The following is a 16,577-nucleotide window of genomic DNA, read 5'->3' on the forward strand; positions in this document are numbered from 1 at the left end:
TAATGAATAAATAAACTGTGAAAATAGGAAAAGAAAACGTCTGCCATTTGTCGGTGTGACATTCAAGGGTCATCGAGCTTAGATGAGAACTAGGCGTGTGGTAGAGCTCAGATGAGAAGTAGGTGTGTGAGCCATTGTGGCCTACCTGGTCTTGCCCTGATGAGCCTCCGTACCCATAGGGAGCCTCACAGAGGAACCTCGAAGCTCGCTAGGTCTGGAGCCCTCTGTGAGGCTCACCGTGAGCTCCGGTGAGGGGCTTGGGCAGAGGATGTGTTCAGGGCGACAGTGTCTGTGTAAGGTTGGACTGAGGACCCAAATGTGGCTCCGGTGAGGGTGGGCTTGTCATGAGGCTCGCTATGGATGTTGCCCTCGCGCACAGGAGGTCCTGTGAGCAGTGGCAATGGCGGGGCCACCTAGCCGGGGTGGCTCGAGATTTCATTCTCGGGCGACGGACGAAAATCCGGTTGAAAGCAAAGGGTTATTTGGTTCTTTTCAATGTGTTTTCCTATTATTCATCGGTTGAAATAGCTAAGCTGAGGTCTGTTAGAATACTTCAACTTCCGGGCTCAAGGAGAACGAGGAGAGTCCGAATTTAAATTCGAATTCGAATATCGGGTCCAGAAACAAAGCCGGAAGAAGGAATGGCTATTCATCCTCTCAGCTGGGCTGGATTTATGAATCCATATTCGCAACTGAGCTGTATGAATTTTAACTTTGTCCACTGGACTCATCCATCAATATGGGGTCTTTGAGTGAGGGTTTGTAGCTTGATCTCGGTCGAGGGAATGTTTGTGGATCACTGGATTCAATTCGGGACTTCCGGCTTGAATCCGGTGTCCGTGGATCACTATTTAATATTTGCCAGTTTCTTCTCTGGTCGGACTTACGATGAATTGATTCTCAAAGCCGAACGATTCTTGCGTATGCTAACTCATCGACTATGCGCGTATCCATCGGGTGATGAAAGAAGGGCTTGACTAAGCAATATGAGCTGAATCTTCAGGAATTATCGTTTTCACGGGATGATTTTATTCTTTTTATCAGCTTTCACGGGGCATTCAGCTTGATCATATTGCATGCATATCCTGTGATATTATCCGTACACACATACATACATACATACATATATATATATATATATAACAAAACAACAGAGAAAAAATATAGTTGCCATCTGTTTTTGTGTATAGAATTTTCTTGAGGTGAGACCGAATAGTAAATCTTCCAAGAAAAGATTCTTTTTTTTTTTTTTTGAGAACATAACAAATAGAGATGCCATGCCAACGTTAGCAACTGATCTAAATCTTTTCTTTGATTTTTTTAGTTAAGAAATTCATGCATATCTTGTCTCCCCCTCCCCCAATACATTCCGATGAAATTATGAAAATGAAAAAGTACAAAAGAGAAAATGATTTATTGAAATATTAATTACTTTGTCATCAGCTATAAATGTGGGAATGGAAAGGCCACGAGTTCCCAGTGCGAGCTAATAGTCAATTGCGTCAGCTAATTTTCTACTATATAAATAAAAACAATCTTATTTAAAGTGGTTGAAAACTTAAACCCCTTTAAATAGAGTCTCATACTCGAACCTGATAAATAGAAAAAAAAATTCACGCTATAAAAATTTTACTTCTTAATGAATCGACCAATTCAAACTGAATTAATCGAAATTCATTCGTATTTCAATATTATTGTACAGAAGGGAAAAAAAAAACTTCGTTTTTCAACATAGAATTCGGTAGTGTCTGATTGTGTCTCTTTTCCATTACTTATTATATTATGTTTAATTGTTATGATCAACCATAGTCTGTAAATTTACATGCGTCAAGATATTAAAGCAGCTTTTTTTTTCGGTGAATAGGATATTAAAGCAGCTTGCTCACGCATGCTCCTTATCAAAAGTAAGCTCGCTCACGCATGAGTTAAGGGCATTTTACGCAATCCTTTCGAGCCAGTCCAAATGGATCTTCGATTAAGTTTCCCGTAGGAATACACATGAATTTTTGCAGGTGTTGCATGAAGAACTAACGCGGCAAATTATGCAATGAAAATCTCTTTTCCCCAGCTCTCCGTCACCTATGGCTAGCGGAATTAATGAAAGATTAAGAAATATATTTTTTTTCATGGAATATTAATTAATTAAGCATTAAAACAAAATGCAATTAGTAGCACGCGCACGCACGCACAGGACATATTTTGACCCAGAGGAACCATCGAAGAAAGTGGAAGAAGAAAAGTCCAAATTGCAATTGCTTCACCCCCTCATGTTTTGACATATATATGACAAATCATCAATTAAAAAAAATAGAGACAAAGATATTACCTTTAATGCGGAAAAAAAAAGACAACTATATGAAAAAAAATATATATATATATATATATATATATATATATACATATATATAGAAAGAGGATGTAGCGTTGGACTTTTCAAGTTGAATTATAATAGTGAAATTTTCCGTATTTTTTAATTATTAAATTTTTTATTTTGTCGTATTATGTCAATAAATTTCTCCTTCAACCAATTATATGTATATATATATATATGTATATGTAAATTTTGGTTGAACAAAGAAATATAAATGAGCAACAAAAAAAGATATAGGATAATGTTGTACGTTCACGCCTGATATTTAGTAAATTTTAGATTTGTTGTATGTGATGGAATTATTCATGTTTCTTTATTAGTTATTTAAAATTTTTATTTTATTATACTAGATTCGTACATTTTGTAATTGAGAAAAAGAAAATATAAAGCAATAACCGAGAAAATGTGGATGGGTCGTTCTTGCTCAACAAGAAATAATAAGTTGGACTCATTAATTAATTTCCACTTGTCGAAGGCTCTCCTCCCTTCTATTTCGTCTCATTAACTACTATAGAATTGACAACCTCTACCATGTGAGGTATCTCGTAACATCCCACTTCATAGTTATCCAACCGCACAAATCGCACTTAAAGACCAGATTACAAATCAAATCATGACATATTATATGTACCGAGTCAACAATTTCTTTCGGATTTCACTAATCTGACCCAGACGGAACACATTTTCTATTGCTTACATCTATGCGTGGTTGGAGGCATTTCAACATTAGATTTCCAAGCCGTTGTTTTCCTTTCTTGTATGTCCAATAATTTTCTACATGTGGTACTTATTTTTTAATTCAAGCAATTAAAATTCCATAGGTCACAGTAAAATATATTAAGCCCTTTTACTAACCGATGAGGTTCCTATCACCATGTACATGCCATGTACTCAATTAATTCGACATGACATAAAAGAGTGTTTATCCTAATAATCAACTTAAAAATTCTTCTAATTCATAGATGTCACTCACACAATGTCATAAGTTATTATTTGCACATTTACACATTATTTAAGGACATTTATATGTGAGTATTAGAAAGATTATTAAACACACATCTTAAAAGGATTTAACATTTTTGGGACATAAAGCATCACTTGCCCTGGGGCTTCCAACTGGATATATATCCAATTTTATTTTTACGTACATTATCTTTTTCCTTTTATTGGTAGAAAGGGGATAACACATTAGGAACTAGGAAGTAGTCTACCAAACCACCAAAGTGGTAACCACCAAGGTGGTAACCTAGATAGTAATGGACTTCGTCTTTCAAAAGGGAGGTCTAAGAGTCGAAATTTGACTTAAACACGAAAGTATTTGTATCAGTAGACCCTTATCTTCTACCATACGAGAGCTGTTCTGGTCCACTATGCGCTTTGGTTGGGTCATAATGACCTAAGTGGGCTATGTCTCATTGAGCCCTTTATCCATTCGGACGAATAGAACATTTCATAGCGGCTGTGGAGCTCCTCTGATCTCCAGAGAGATTGCCACGCTAGTTTCCCCCTCCCGACCTTTTATTCAGCAGAAAAAAGGAAGTAGTCTACCAAAAAAGCGGTATTAGTAAAAATATCCGCAGCATAAGGAGCACCAACGAGGTCCAATAAACTAAGTTAGACTCTTCAATCCTTGCAAAGAAGACGAGTCAAAATAAATAATGCCATGGGAAAAGAAAAGATCATTTCTAGCGAGAAAAACTAAGTAATCCGCAATTATGTTAACTTTCTGATATACTCATTGGATTTTAAAATCTGTGAAGCGTCAGATAACTCCTACAATTCAAAAAAAGTGGCATAGTGATAAACTATCATGCCATGAGCTTTGAATTAGATTACAATTCACGCCCAATTCTAGGTCTAACTTTCACGACGTCATCAGTCCATTATTATACACACGTATGTACGTATATAATATATATGTACATATTTATATATCCATGCATGTATATATAGATCCTAGATTCAAGATAGCACTTTCATGAATCCAATGTGTGGGCCCCAACATTACATGCCATCCCGGCAGCATATGTCGGTGGAGATACCTGACCTGACAACTGCGTAGACAATGAAAAGGAATAAAATTAATTCTTAATTTAGGAGGAAAAAGTAACATTTTCAAAAAAAAAATTTCACAAAAAATTCTCATTCGTCCATTTGGGACAAAGGGTCGAGAAGAGAAACTGGGAAAATAATACCGGAGATTAACACAATAAGGTGGTATGTATAAATTGCAATTAAATGTCAAATAAAAATATAAAAGATGTCAAATTCAGAATTGGGTGTTGCAGACTGCAATATATATTTGCTACTAACGCCTAATATTTTTTCAAAAGTACCTCTAATCAGAATAGGAAAAGTATCACTAATTAGAACCAAAAAGAAAGAAAATGAGAGTAAGAATTTGCTATTGAAGCTAGCTTCCTATGTTTGGGTCGGTCGATCGCAAATTTCTTTCACCATTAGCCAGTGATTTTTTTTTTAACAATGACAAAATCCTAGGGAAAAAAGTGACCATTAAAAGTTTACTCAAACTAAGAAAGATTATGCTTATTGTTTGAGTGATTCACATTTAGATTATCCTTTCCTGCCTTTTTTATTTTTAAGGACAACATGGGCATCACGAAGGAGAACTACATTGTCCACCACACGTTGACCTTTTATAAAACTAGAATATGAAGTCATCCTAAGAAGGGCGAAGGCACCTCACCAAAATTTTTGTTATGATTTTATAAACAGCATTGCACAAACTGATGGGTTGGAATTGAGAGATGGATTCGAGAAAGGGGCACTTGGGAATAAGAGAGATTAGAGTGTCATTGGCCCCCTCCAGAAGAGAACCTCCCTCAAAAACATTTCGAATGAAGTGAATAATGGATTTACCAACAATATCCCAATGTATTTGAAAGAAGATAGGATGTAGCCCATACGGCCTAGCAGCTTTGCAGGGTTTAAGACTTTTTAAGGAGATCAAGATAGAGAGAGGGAGATCAAATTGCTGGTTAGCGTCATCTGAGAAATGGTGAATCAAATCCATATTAAAATTGGGTTGGAGGCTCCTTGATTGGTGTTCAAAAGAGTAAAGTTTCATGAAGTAAGAATTTACCATGGATGCAAGTTGCTCAGGATCCGAGACCCAATTACCGACGGGGGTTTCAAAGAAGAAATTCTTTTTGCAGACCGGTTGACAAATTAGAAACGTGAAAACATTTAGTGTTCCGATCGCCTTGGAGAAGCCAATCAGTTCGAGATAAGAGACCAGAGCTCCCCCTTATTTTGGAGAATTAACTGATAATCAATTCTAAGTTCCTCTTCTAGATTAATTAGAAAAGACGAGAGATTGTGAGAGAGGGCCTTTTGAATACTGGCCAAACGAGTCAAGACACGTTTTTTGCGATAGAAAACATTTCAAAAGACTTCTTTATTCCAAACAATAACTTTGTGGGTGAAACATTTAACAATATCCGTAAAAAGATGTCTCCCCTCATTCCAAGAATCAGTAACGAGATCATAAAATGTAGGATGAGACATCCATATAGTCTCAAAGCTAAAAGGGCGAGAATGGAATGATCGAATATTTGGATTAGACTTGACTAAGATAGGGCAATGATCAGAATGAACTCTTGGGAGATGGATAACCTCTACACTCGGAAACAACTGTCTCCAAGAGGGGTTGGCCACTGCTCTGTCCAACCTTGTTTTGGATAAGGGCCCTCGATTCACGAAGAATCCAAGTAAAACGAGGTCCCGAGAACCCCAAACCAGATAAAGAACAATTGCTAAGCATCTCAGCAAAGCAGAGGGAGCGATTAAGATTAACAGGCCTGCCCCCAAATTTTTTAGAATCATAAAAGATCTTCATTAAAATCTCCAATAGCTACCCAAGGATAGCAACATGCACCGACAACAAATTCAAGATTATTCCACAACAACAATCACTCGTTAACCCTGGGACTAGCATAAATGGCAGAGAGAAGCCAAGAAAGATTAAAGCGATGTACCTCAATAATGACAAGAATCTCCTATTTTGTAGAGCCAACTATGGGCGTTCGGGTCCGGATACCATTTTTTTTCATGATATCTGTAAGGAAATAGGTTCCAAGATTTTGGAACCAGATCCTACCATGTTGAGTCCTGGAACCGTAACCTATATTATATCATATGTTCCGGGTACCCTATTGTAACTTGTAAATATTTTTGTCTCGCTAAATAAAACTGAAAAATGTCTCATCCATAATCATATCTATAATAAAGAGTAATATGTCTCATTATACCATCCACAAAAATAAATATCCATAATACGATCAGGTCTCACCGAGAAAACACCGAGATCGTCGAAGCAAAACTACCAACGATAAGGATTGTGAGGCTTTTACCTAGAGAAAGAGAGATGAGAGATGATGGTAAAGTAAAAAGGAAAAATATATCTGAATATAACTAAAGAAAATTATTATTAGATTCGGGTACCGGTTCTGAGTACTCATACGAGAATTAAAACCTGTTTTTTTCGGTTCCTTACTTTAATACCTGAACCCTATCCCATTTTCAATACGAACTACTCGAATTTTACCATAATAGATAGGTTCCGATCGATTTCAGATATACCCGATATCTGTACACGCTCCCTGGAGCGTCCACTTTCACGAGGCCTGAGTACCACATTAAGAGGATTCCACCCTTGTGACCTATGGACTGGGTAACTTCATATTTATCAAAGAGCAGTCTGCTAGCAATCAAGTCAGCTCTTTCTTTTTCAAGTCGAGTCTCAGTGAAGGTACAATACCTAGTAGTTGTTATCACTGCCGAAATATCTGTTTGTAGGATTCGAGAAGAGTGTGAACATATAAAGATTCTTCAACGCTACCTAACCGATTGTGAAAGATTACAGAAAAAAGAAAGAAAAAAGATTTTTAAATTTTTGAATAATAACGACAATAATAAAGTAATAATTAAATAAATGCAGACAGATAGCGGGTTAACCGTCAGTCAGTGGACTGTGTCTTTCGGACATCCTCCGAGAAGTACGGAGACATGAAAGAAGAGGACCAAAACCCACCGGAGCGCCGGCTCTGCGACTACTGCGCCGCCGCCTCTGCCGTCCTCTATTGCCGGGCCGACTCCGCCAGGCTCTGCCTCCGCTGCGACCGTGATGTCCACTCCACCAATCCCCTCTTCACCAAGCACACCCGCTCCCTCCTCTGCGACCTCTGCCACGCCGCCTCCGCGTCCATCTTCTGCGAGGCCCACCGCTCCGTCCTCTGCGGCACCTGCGACTGGGACTCCCACGACGGCGTCGTCCACAACCGCCGCCCCATCGAGGGCTTCTCCGGCTGCCCCTCCTCCTCCGAGATCCTCGCGCTTTTCGGGTTCGACGAGGGCAAGGAGGGGGCCCTTCTGGCCGGTGACGATGGTGGGTTCGCGGATTCGCTGCTCTGGGAGACTCCTGCGTTCGTAAGCCTCGACGATTTGATTGCGTCGGAGGAGGATTTTGGTGGGTTGCAGGCATTTGACGTTCCCCCACTCCCAAAGGTATACCATATGAATTTCGATTTTCGGCCTCGTTCATGGCTGTTTCGGGGTTTCCTGCTCATTGTGCTATTGTGATTCGTTCAGAATCGAAACGCGACTTGCGGAAAACACAAGGAAGAGATTCTCCGGCAGATTCGTTTACTGGCGACTTCCGAAACTTGCTTGAACTTTGAAAACGTGGACGCCTTCGAGCCCGTCCGTGACGATCAGTTCCTGGATTTAAACCCTGCTTCAATTACCGGGAATCCCGATACAGGATGCGAGGGTCATGGGGACCCCTTTGCAGTTCCCGATCATGAGGTTGTTTCTCTGGCTATTCTGTTGCGCAAGTAGTATGCTTCTTTCTGCTGCAATTTGGGTTCGTGACATGAGTTTATAATTCAGTTGAGCTTATAGGAGTAGTAGACTGCTTCAGCTCTCGATGCTTTTCCTGTTGCATTCGTGCTTACCCGTGATGATTACTGCAACTTATTGGGCATAATAGAGTGTTGAAACTCTTGTTTTACTTTCGACAATCTCGGGAAATATGTAGTCAATGATAGTCTGAGGCCGGTGTTAGATATAGTGAGTACCTTTTAACAAGAGTGGAATTTGGAATGAAGAATGTTGTGTTGAGTGAGAACATCTGCCAGAATGTGTTTAATGCTTCCGCCAGATGATGAAAAGAAAATCATTACTTTTGGATAATTGTTACAAACTTCTTCACCAAATTAGTGTTAACAACTGAAAGGTACTTTTACCTCATTTCAGGCAGTTACGTTTCAGTGGCTTAGCGACGATGGAGACATGGGAAACCAAGCATCCAATTCGTTGGCCTTTTTAAGTAGCTACCATGACGGGAATCTTACAAATCCTGAGAAGCAGCCTCAAGTCGGCAGTCTAAGTTGTGGTAATGAATCTGCTGAAGGACAGCAAGAGAATCCCGTGACTGTAAATTCTCCACCTGTTCAACCTAGGGCTGTTCAATATGATCTAAACAGTCAGGAAAGAGAATCAGCGATTTCGAGATACAAGGAGAAGAGGAAGACGAGGAGGTATAGAAGTGTCTCATCTGTCTTCAAGAATGAAAGCGATCTACATTTGAACTTTGAAGTAATAATAAAGCATATCTTTTGCACTCTGCTTTTTCCGATGTTCATGGAGATGACCTTAAAGCAAGTCTTTTTTTTTTTTTTTACTATGAGTGGCTCTTTTTTTTTTTGTGTCTATAAATATGTGTTTCTAAAAGCAAGTTGAATGAAATATTTTTAATACGTCCAGAAAAACAACACTCCAATTTCGACTGAACCACTAACTTCATTGCGGCCGCCAACTACCGCTGATACCTCCAGGTGGCGGAGACTAACTGCTGTCCTCTGGCAATGGGTGTTGGTTTTTCAAAAAGATTTCTGGACTCCACTGCTTGAAAGAAATATATGGTTGAAAGCACCTGTCAGGTTTCGAAGTCAGTTTTGATATCAAGTCTGCAGAATAGATCACTTCTGGAAGTAATACCAGATTAGCACTGTCATTACTGAAGTAGTTTCTCTACATTAATATTAGTCTTCATTCCTCAAGATAAAAGAGTATATATACTATATTTTGTCAGGGACTGAGATGTTGAAATTTGTACATTTCTTTTGGTTGCACTAATGATCTGAACGGCACTTTTACTACCTTCATATAACTTTTTTGCTGAAAGCATGTGGTGTATTATGAAATGGACAGGTATGAGAAACACATAAGATATGAATCCCGGAAGGTTCGGGCTGAAAGCAGGACTCGAGTAAGGGGGCGTTTTGCGAAGATCGAACATCATCTGTGAATATTGTTGGTATGACCACCTTGTCGTCAACTATTAGCAATATATTTAGATCATCTTAATAATCTGTACGATATTGTAGTAAATGTTAACTATTGTACAACCTCTAAATTTTTTATGACAATTTTAAATCTAATCCTCCTCATAGCTCAGGTCACTCAAAGTTCCTTTCCCTTTCACTGAATTAACTGTAAGGAGGGTTTGGTCCATAGCCACGGAAAGTCAGTTTTAAATCCTCGATCTTGGGTGTTTATATCGAACTCTCTACTATGTAGGGTGTTGATTATTTACAATGGAATGAAAACCTAATGGAATGGTCTTGCAATATAAATTCAAGATCATACGGCGATTACATTTTCAAAAGGTTTTCAATTCTTTCATAGCAAAGAGGGTAAAAAGTAGTTTAGCCATTGGAAATACGTATCATATCATGACATATATTAGTGTTATTCAACCATCTGAAGAGTTGAAAAGTTTTATTTTGGAAGATATGCCTAATCTTCTGCATGAATGCAATAGATTTTTGGTTGATTACACAACAAATAGCGCATGGATACATACATTCTTTGGTCTGTTTGGTATGTGGGAATGGAATGCTCATTTCTTCATTGCACCTCATTTTCTTATTAGTGTCTCTTACATAAGTTGGAAAGGGCATTCCCTCATTAACATCTTTTTTCTTCATTTTGATGGAATGAGCATTCCCTCAATTAAGGGAAAGATCATTCACTCATTTCATGCGATATATTGTGAACCATCATATATGTTCTATTAATTTATATATTTAAGAATGTATATAGCATGATATCTTGGTAAATAAGTCTAATATTATAATTACATTCCTTTATTTTGTGATGGTCATTAAAAAAAATCACATTTTTTGACTCAATACTATTACATTTCCATGTATAGAATCCATTCCTTTCCATTCCATTCCATTCCCACTTTCCAAACGTGACCTTTGTCTCTTCTCTTGTTTAACAGTGGTGACTGCCCCAAAAGGCTTATGGATGGAGGAACATTTGGGGCCTCTTTCCATGGCCAGGTAGGCCTCTTTCCAGTTGCAGGAACGTCAAAACTTTCTAGCACGTTAGTTCGATGTAGTCCGTATGTATTTGGGCAAGCCTAGGCATGGTCGGTATCCTATACCTAGTTTTAAACTGGGACTAAATTATCCCTCAAACACTAAACCTAATTGAGCCAAGCTCTCCAATCTCTGGTCCAGTTTCAGTTTGGTCCTAAATTACTTTAGTTCAATATTCTTTTCAAAGTCCGAACAGGATTTGAATTATGGAAACCCGACCTTCCGAACCTCAAAGGCTGCTTCTATTGCAGTTTGTTTCTGGTTCTAGTTTTCGGCCACACCCTGTTCTTTCAGGTAGCTTTTAAATGAAACTGACACAAGTTGTGATGTTGTTTACAGATAGAGCAGAGCAGAGGCACAAGCACGTTTCTGGGTCCGGAATGGTAAAGAAAACTGGGGGAAGCATCAGACCCGAAGAATTTGCTCGTAGGTTTATGACCTTGGCAGATGAGTTTGTCTTAGGTTCATTGCGCGGCCTTGCTATTTTGTTAGTTCAGGTAAATTTTATCGCTACTATAAGGGAAAGGCTGCCGCTGTCCTTTTGGCTAGAGCAAACTTGTAGAATTCTGTTTAGTATTGTGTGTAGTCTTTTTGTACAGACAATGACATAAGAAGGTCTGTATGTGTTGATAATTGATAATCTATCCTGCATTTGTCGGTCGATCCCTTCTTGCAGAAAATCTTTTCTGTACACAAGACAATCATCACTAAGCTAACACGTTGGTGTTTGAATAGCTTTGTTTGGTATTGCAACCCGGAATCATACATCATTTCAGGTAGCCCCTTGTGTAAACGAATTGAAAGAGGATGAAAATGAAACTGCCACATGAGATAAGGGCCGTTTCATTATGTACGTTTCACCGAGTATGGAGTCGGTCCATGTTTGGTATGAGGAAGTTGTAACTCTGTGGAATGAAATTGTCCGTCTTAGTGTTGCTCCGTTCGACTTTACAGAAGCAGTTGAATCTAACAGTGGCGAACCGATAAATGGCAAGACAGGTCTGTCATAAGAATAGCTGTGATACTATATATCATAGAAACACAATAACACACTGAAAGCATATTATCCACCAAGTTCACATCAACCCCCCAAATTAATCAAAGGTAACAAACACCATTTACTCTTTCAGTTACACCCATATACCTACTCTCTTTAATTACTTCATCTCACCCACCAAGAGCTAAAAACCCGTAGCTAGCTATAATGCATAACAACCCGACTTCCACCCAATCCATCATCTATCTCGATCTCGACTTCTCGTGCAGTTTCACCATGTTGAGCACAGTCAGAAACAGGAACAAGGATGATCCGATCAGGGACAGGATAACGGCAGCAGCCATGCGGTTGCAGAAGGTGCTGAACAAGTCGCAGACCTTGTTCCAGTGCACGTGGGAGTTGCCTTCCCGGGCTATGACCCCGATAGCCGCACATGCGCCGTTGGCTGAGAGCAGGAAGCCGACCATTCCTGCATCGAGGATGCCTAGGACCAGTCTGATATTGTCCCTAGGGGCGAAGGCGGCGAAGCACAGGGATACAATTGCATATGAGGACGCGATGGCATTCGATGCCATGAAGTAACTGCATCGAGACAGAAAGTAATAAAGATTGGTTATAGGTTTAACATCATAATCTAATCCAGATTAAGATATCTATTTAGCCAACACCTATTATCTTGTAATTAATGTAGCATTGAAGTTCTTCAATTTTCCATCTAACAGGAGCAAGTAAGTTCCTCACAGATGTTAGAAATTATTAGCAGCCACGACTTTGTTTTACCTGAAACCACAACTGCAGAGGACAATTCAAAAAATTATGGACAACCTTAATCTCAGGGTTCGGATCGAAGCGCCTTCTCGAGCATTCAAGATCTAACTGTTCACTCTGTTTGGTTTGTGAGTTATGTTTTTAAAATTTTAACTCTACTCACTACACAATAAAAATTAATAACACAATTATTACTTTTCCTCTTTTCTTCAAATTTTTTAACCATTTAATTCAATTTTTAATACTAAATTATCTCAACTATTCATTATTTTTCACACTTTTTCTCATAATTCAACAAAACAATCATTGCAAATCAATTAAAATCAAAACTCAACTCTGCTTTAACTCTAAAACCAAACACATCAGATATTCCTAAAACCAATTTTTGTCTTTGAAAACGAAATCAATCTAGCTTGATTGTCACATGACGTACAACAATCCGATCAGTGGCGATCCAAAACTTCTATGTCTTATCAAGTATCGGCCGTCCATGCACTGGAATGAAATTGAATGCCTGCTTTATAAACCCGACTTCGATTACTGGATTACACAATTAACAGTCACTCAAAGTAATCGGGAAGAGTTATTCCCCATTCCGTTGAACCAAACGACAGAAAACCTATTACGTACGGAATAGTTATTCCCTGTCCTACCTAATCCGGTGAACCAAACATGCCCAATGTGCGAGCGAGCTGTGGAATGTACGGTTTGTATCAGTTGTGTTGGATTTTCAAGTGACAGAGGGGTAGTTGGGACCAGAAGAGGTGGTTTGATTATTATTGTTCATAATAATAATCTCCTGTAGCTGGCGCCCGTCTGAATTAGAAGTACTGTCCCATTTTTCAGTAGTTTTGCCTCCTACACTCATATATATAATGTATGTATGTACGTACATACGTATGTATTTATATCTCATTCAAAAAACTCATCATTATCTCAATATTAACTAACATGCCACCTTATTTTCAACTGGTTGCACAAACAAATCCTAGTTGAATCAAAGATTATGGTAGGGAACGGATTAATATGATGTTCATTTATTATATTAGTAACATATGTAGAGGTTTTTAAAATCATCAGATCAAATTTCGGTATCGTGTCCAGGGCTTTGCCCCCTTCCTAGAATCAATAATTCATGTTATGAGGGGAGTTCGACTTAGTATCGATCGGTCCACCGCACTGTTATAATATTTAAACCGAACCGCGTGTAAGTCCTCGATCTAACCTATCCATCATATTTCAATGTCATAACACTTGTTTCCAAGAATGGAAAGCGTGCTCCACGGTCCAATTTGAGGAAACGGAAAACGACAATAACATAGGATCACAATTGCATATTAATTAATTCCACCTTTCAAACTTGATATTTGGCAAATAAAATTATCGTTAGTATCTACCCACCAAATAAAATAAAATAGATAGTTTGTATCTTAAAACATAAAAACTGATTCATGTTTAGCAGAAACAAGTATTAATGATATTGAAAAAGAACAACGAATTTCACGTAGTTCATGGACAAATTTTGAATGATCATTTCAAAACTTATAGGTAAAGTTCAATGTTAATTATATCTAACGTTTAATTATGACGGAACAAATAGTTCAAATTTAGCACTTACACGATGGAAGACATGTAGTTCCACTTAGCAGTCACTGGGACACGCAGGGGGGGCAAGCTCGAAGCAATGGAGACCGAGACAACCTCGGTCTCCTTATCCACTCCCACCACCACAGCCGCTGCCAGCGTCAGGCCCAATGCCGCTAGCCTCAGCCCCAGCTCATGGTACAACCACCCTGCCCTCGTCAACTGCTCTGCCGTGGCCTCCTCTTCGGTCATCTTGGGGGATGACGACCATTTGATTTTCATTTATTGCGAGTGTCGAATACTCTTGGGTGAGAATGTCGTTAGTAACGGAGAGGGACTGGTAATATATATGGAGAAGCCGCAAAGAAAGAGGGGACGGGGTGTTTGATTGGATGATAACTTTTTTTGCATTGGTCTTGGTGCGCACTATTAGTATCCGAAAGACCAAGGGGACTCAATTAATTCAAATTCGAATATGATCGTCTCACTAAAGGATAAAAATCTTCCATATTTAAACTCGAAACTACATTTAAGGAAAATATGAGTCGAATCGCCTAAATTAACTGATATTGGTTGGATGATATTTTAATAATGGAGAGGGGGAGTAGATGGTGAATTGGATGATATCATAATAATGGAGAGGGGGAGTAGATGGGGAAATTGATTACTGCCTTATAGGAGTTGAGATGAAACGATACGATTGAATGCATCCCAAAGCTCTCTCCTACGTACGGGGCTTTGAGTTATGTTTTTGCATTCATTGTGGAAGCCGTACGGAAGAGTTTATTGTATAATGTCAATAATTGTCTTTTTGCTGAGGAGGGAGATTTGGTGTAATGGTATAAGTCGTCATCGAAAATTATGAGGTTTTGGATTCAATTCTCATCAATAGGACTTTCGTACCCTTTTATTTAGCTTTGTTATTTCCATTCTTATTCTAGGTTGTAGGCTTTTTTTATAACCGAAAAAATAACTGTGTTTTGCTGTAAAATAATTCATGCATCTTGTGAAGAGTTTACATATTTTATTGAATTTTTTCTGGGCTTATACGGATTTGGGCCCATATCTACTTAAAAGCTTAAGTTGATAAGTGGTGGTACACAAGTCTCATATAAATCGATGAACATTCGCTTATCTTTTTCATGTGGGATTAATATCCTAAACACATGTCCTCACATGCAACATGTGATCTACACATTGTCACATGTCCTTAAGCAACCACCCTCAATAACTGTCATCGAGCCAGACTCTTCTCCATGCTCGGGTGAGGGAGACTAACACGAGGCGCTCTTTTGGCCGCTATCGGACACATTGGGCTTGGCGCGGTGTTGGTAAGCATGCGCGCATGGGCGCACATACGCGTAACTTGGACTTTGATACCATCTTAAATTCTACCGGACTTACATGGATTTGAGGTCAACTTCAACTTACATGGGGTGCAGTTTGTTAATTGAATCACGCATCATGTATAGTAATCGATCTAAATTTCTTTTTGCGTGGAGGTATTGGCGTAGTCAATGAATGTATTCTTTAGAATGGGTGTTTGTTGGTGCAGTGGAATCGGCTTTGCCTTCGATCTGAGATCAAGAGATTTCAAATATGATTTCCAACTATAGAATTTCTATGTCTCGTTATTGCCCCTTACTGAAGGCTTTGCTAGATAGCCAAGAAAAGAGGATACATCTTATGACTTTCATTTTATTGTATTTTTTATTCTATGTACCATGCTTAATAAAATTTTACTAGACGCACTGTGAATTGGTTCAAATTTCATTGCGATAGGCCCATAAGCCTCTCTTGTAAATGAAAAAGAAAATTTAATATTTTTGGATGGAGGCTTGGGAGATATGGGCATCCATTGTAGAACAAAAAAAGAAAATTTTATTCTTTTTTTAGCGAAAAAATTTAATTCGATTCAATTATTATAAGTGAGTTTTATGGGATAAAATATAATTCTAAATAGAAAAATACAGGTAATTCTAATAGCGAAAATTGATCCTGAAATCTCTTAATTTTTAAGTGAATATACGTGCCACAAAAAAATTCTAATTATTATTTCCAAAAAGAAATCAAATTATTCTTGCCAATAAAGAAATCTAATCTAATTTTTTACAATACAATGAATGCATCATAAAGTTCTCCTTCCATAGGGATACATTCATAGTATGTTCCCCTTTTCTCTTTCATCCGTCTATCAAATAAAATTCCCAGAGAGTCTAGCATGATCTAGTGTCAGGTGACATCGAGATCATAATTGTCCACCATGAGTGAGCCCCGTGTGGATTCTGCGAATGGATGGCTGTGATGGCCGTGTGTCAACTCATGCTAGAACTTCCCTAAAATTATGGGAATCTTTCAAAAATTTCACATTGACATTTCTTTTGGAGTTGAAGTGAAATGATACCATGAGCTCTCGTACGGGCTCTGTGTATATTTGCATTTATTG

At 38.5% G+C, this 16,577-nt stretch overlaps 2 protein-coding genes across 7 annotated transcripts; one reads left to right on the top strand and one right to left on the bottom strand.

Annotated features, from left to right (window-relative positions):
- Positions 1-7,329: 7,329 nt before the first annotated feature.
- Positions 7,330-11,445, top strand: LOC116211445 (zinc finger protein CONSTANS-LIKE 13). Of its 6 annotated transcripts, none has more exons than XR_004157674.1 (6): positions 7,332-7,897; positions 7,982-8,197; positions 8,648-8,989; positions 9,605-9,710; positions 10,683-10,743; positions 11,122-11,445. XR_004157674.1 is itself a non-coding variant. In XM_031545839.1 (5 exons), exons 1-4 carry the CDS (start codon positions 7,400-7,402, stop codon positions 9,699-9,701), a joined length of 1,095 nt encoding a protein of 364 aa, XP_031401699.1. In that variant the 5' UTR covers positions 7,333-7,399; the 3' UTR covers positions 9,702-9,710; positions 11,122-11,445. The 6 variants fall into 6 exon arrangements, 3 of the variants coding, with proteins under 3 accessions (XP_031401698.1, XP_031401701.1, XP_031401699.1); XR_004157673.1 differs by having other exon boundaries at positions 7,333-7,897; positions 8,648-8,931; XR_004157675.1 differs by lacking the exon at positions 10,683-10,743.
- A 339-nt stretch (positions 11,446-11,784) lies between these two features.
- LOC116211446 (CASP-like protein 1E2) lies at positions 11,785-14,630 on the bottom strand. The gene is made up of 2 exons (XM_031545842.1): positions 14,166-14,630; positions 11,785-12,361 (listed from the first exon to the last, which is right to left on the bottom strand). The coding sequence occupies exons 1-2, from the start codon at positions 14,411-14,413 to the stop codon at positions 12,022-12,024; spliced, it is 588 nt and encodes a 195-aa protein (XP_031401702.1). The 5' UTR covers positions 14,414-14,630; the 3' UTR covers positions 11,785-12,021.
- Between the last annotated feature and the right edge of the window lie 1,947 nt (positions 14,631-16,577).

This window comes from Punica granatum, chromosome 6, assembly GCF_007655135.1.
Source record: "Punica granatum isolate Tunisia-2019 chromosome 6, ASM765513v2, whole genome shotgun sequence".
NCBI classification, from domain to species: Eukaryota; Viridiplantae; Streptophyta; class Magnoliopsida; order Myrtales; family Lythraceae; genus Punica; species Punica granatum.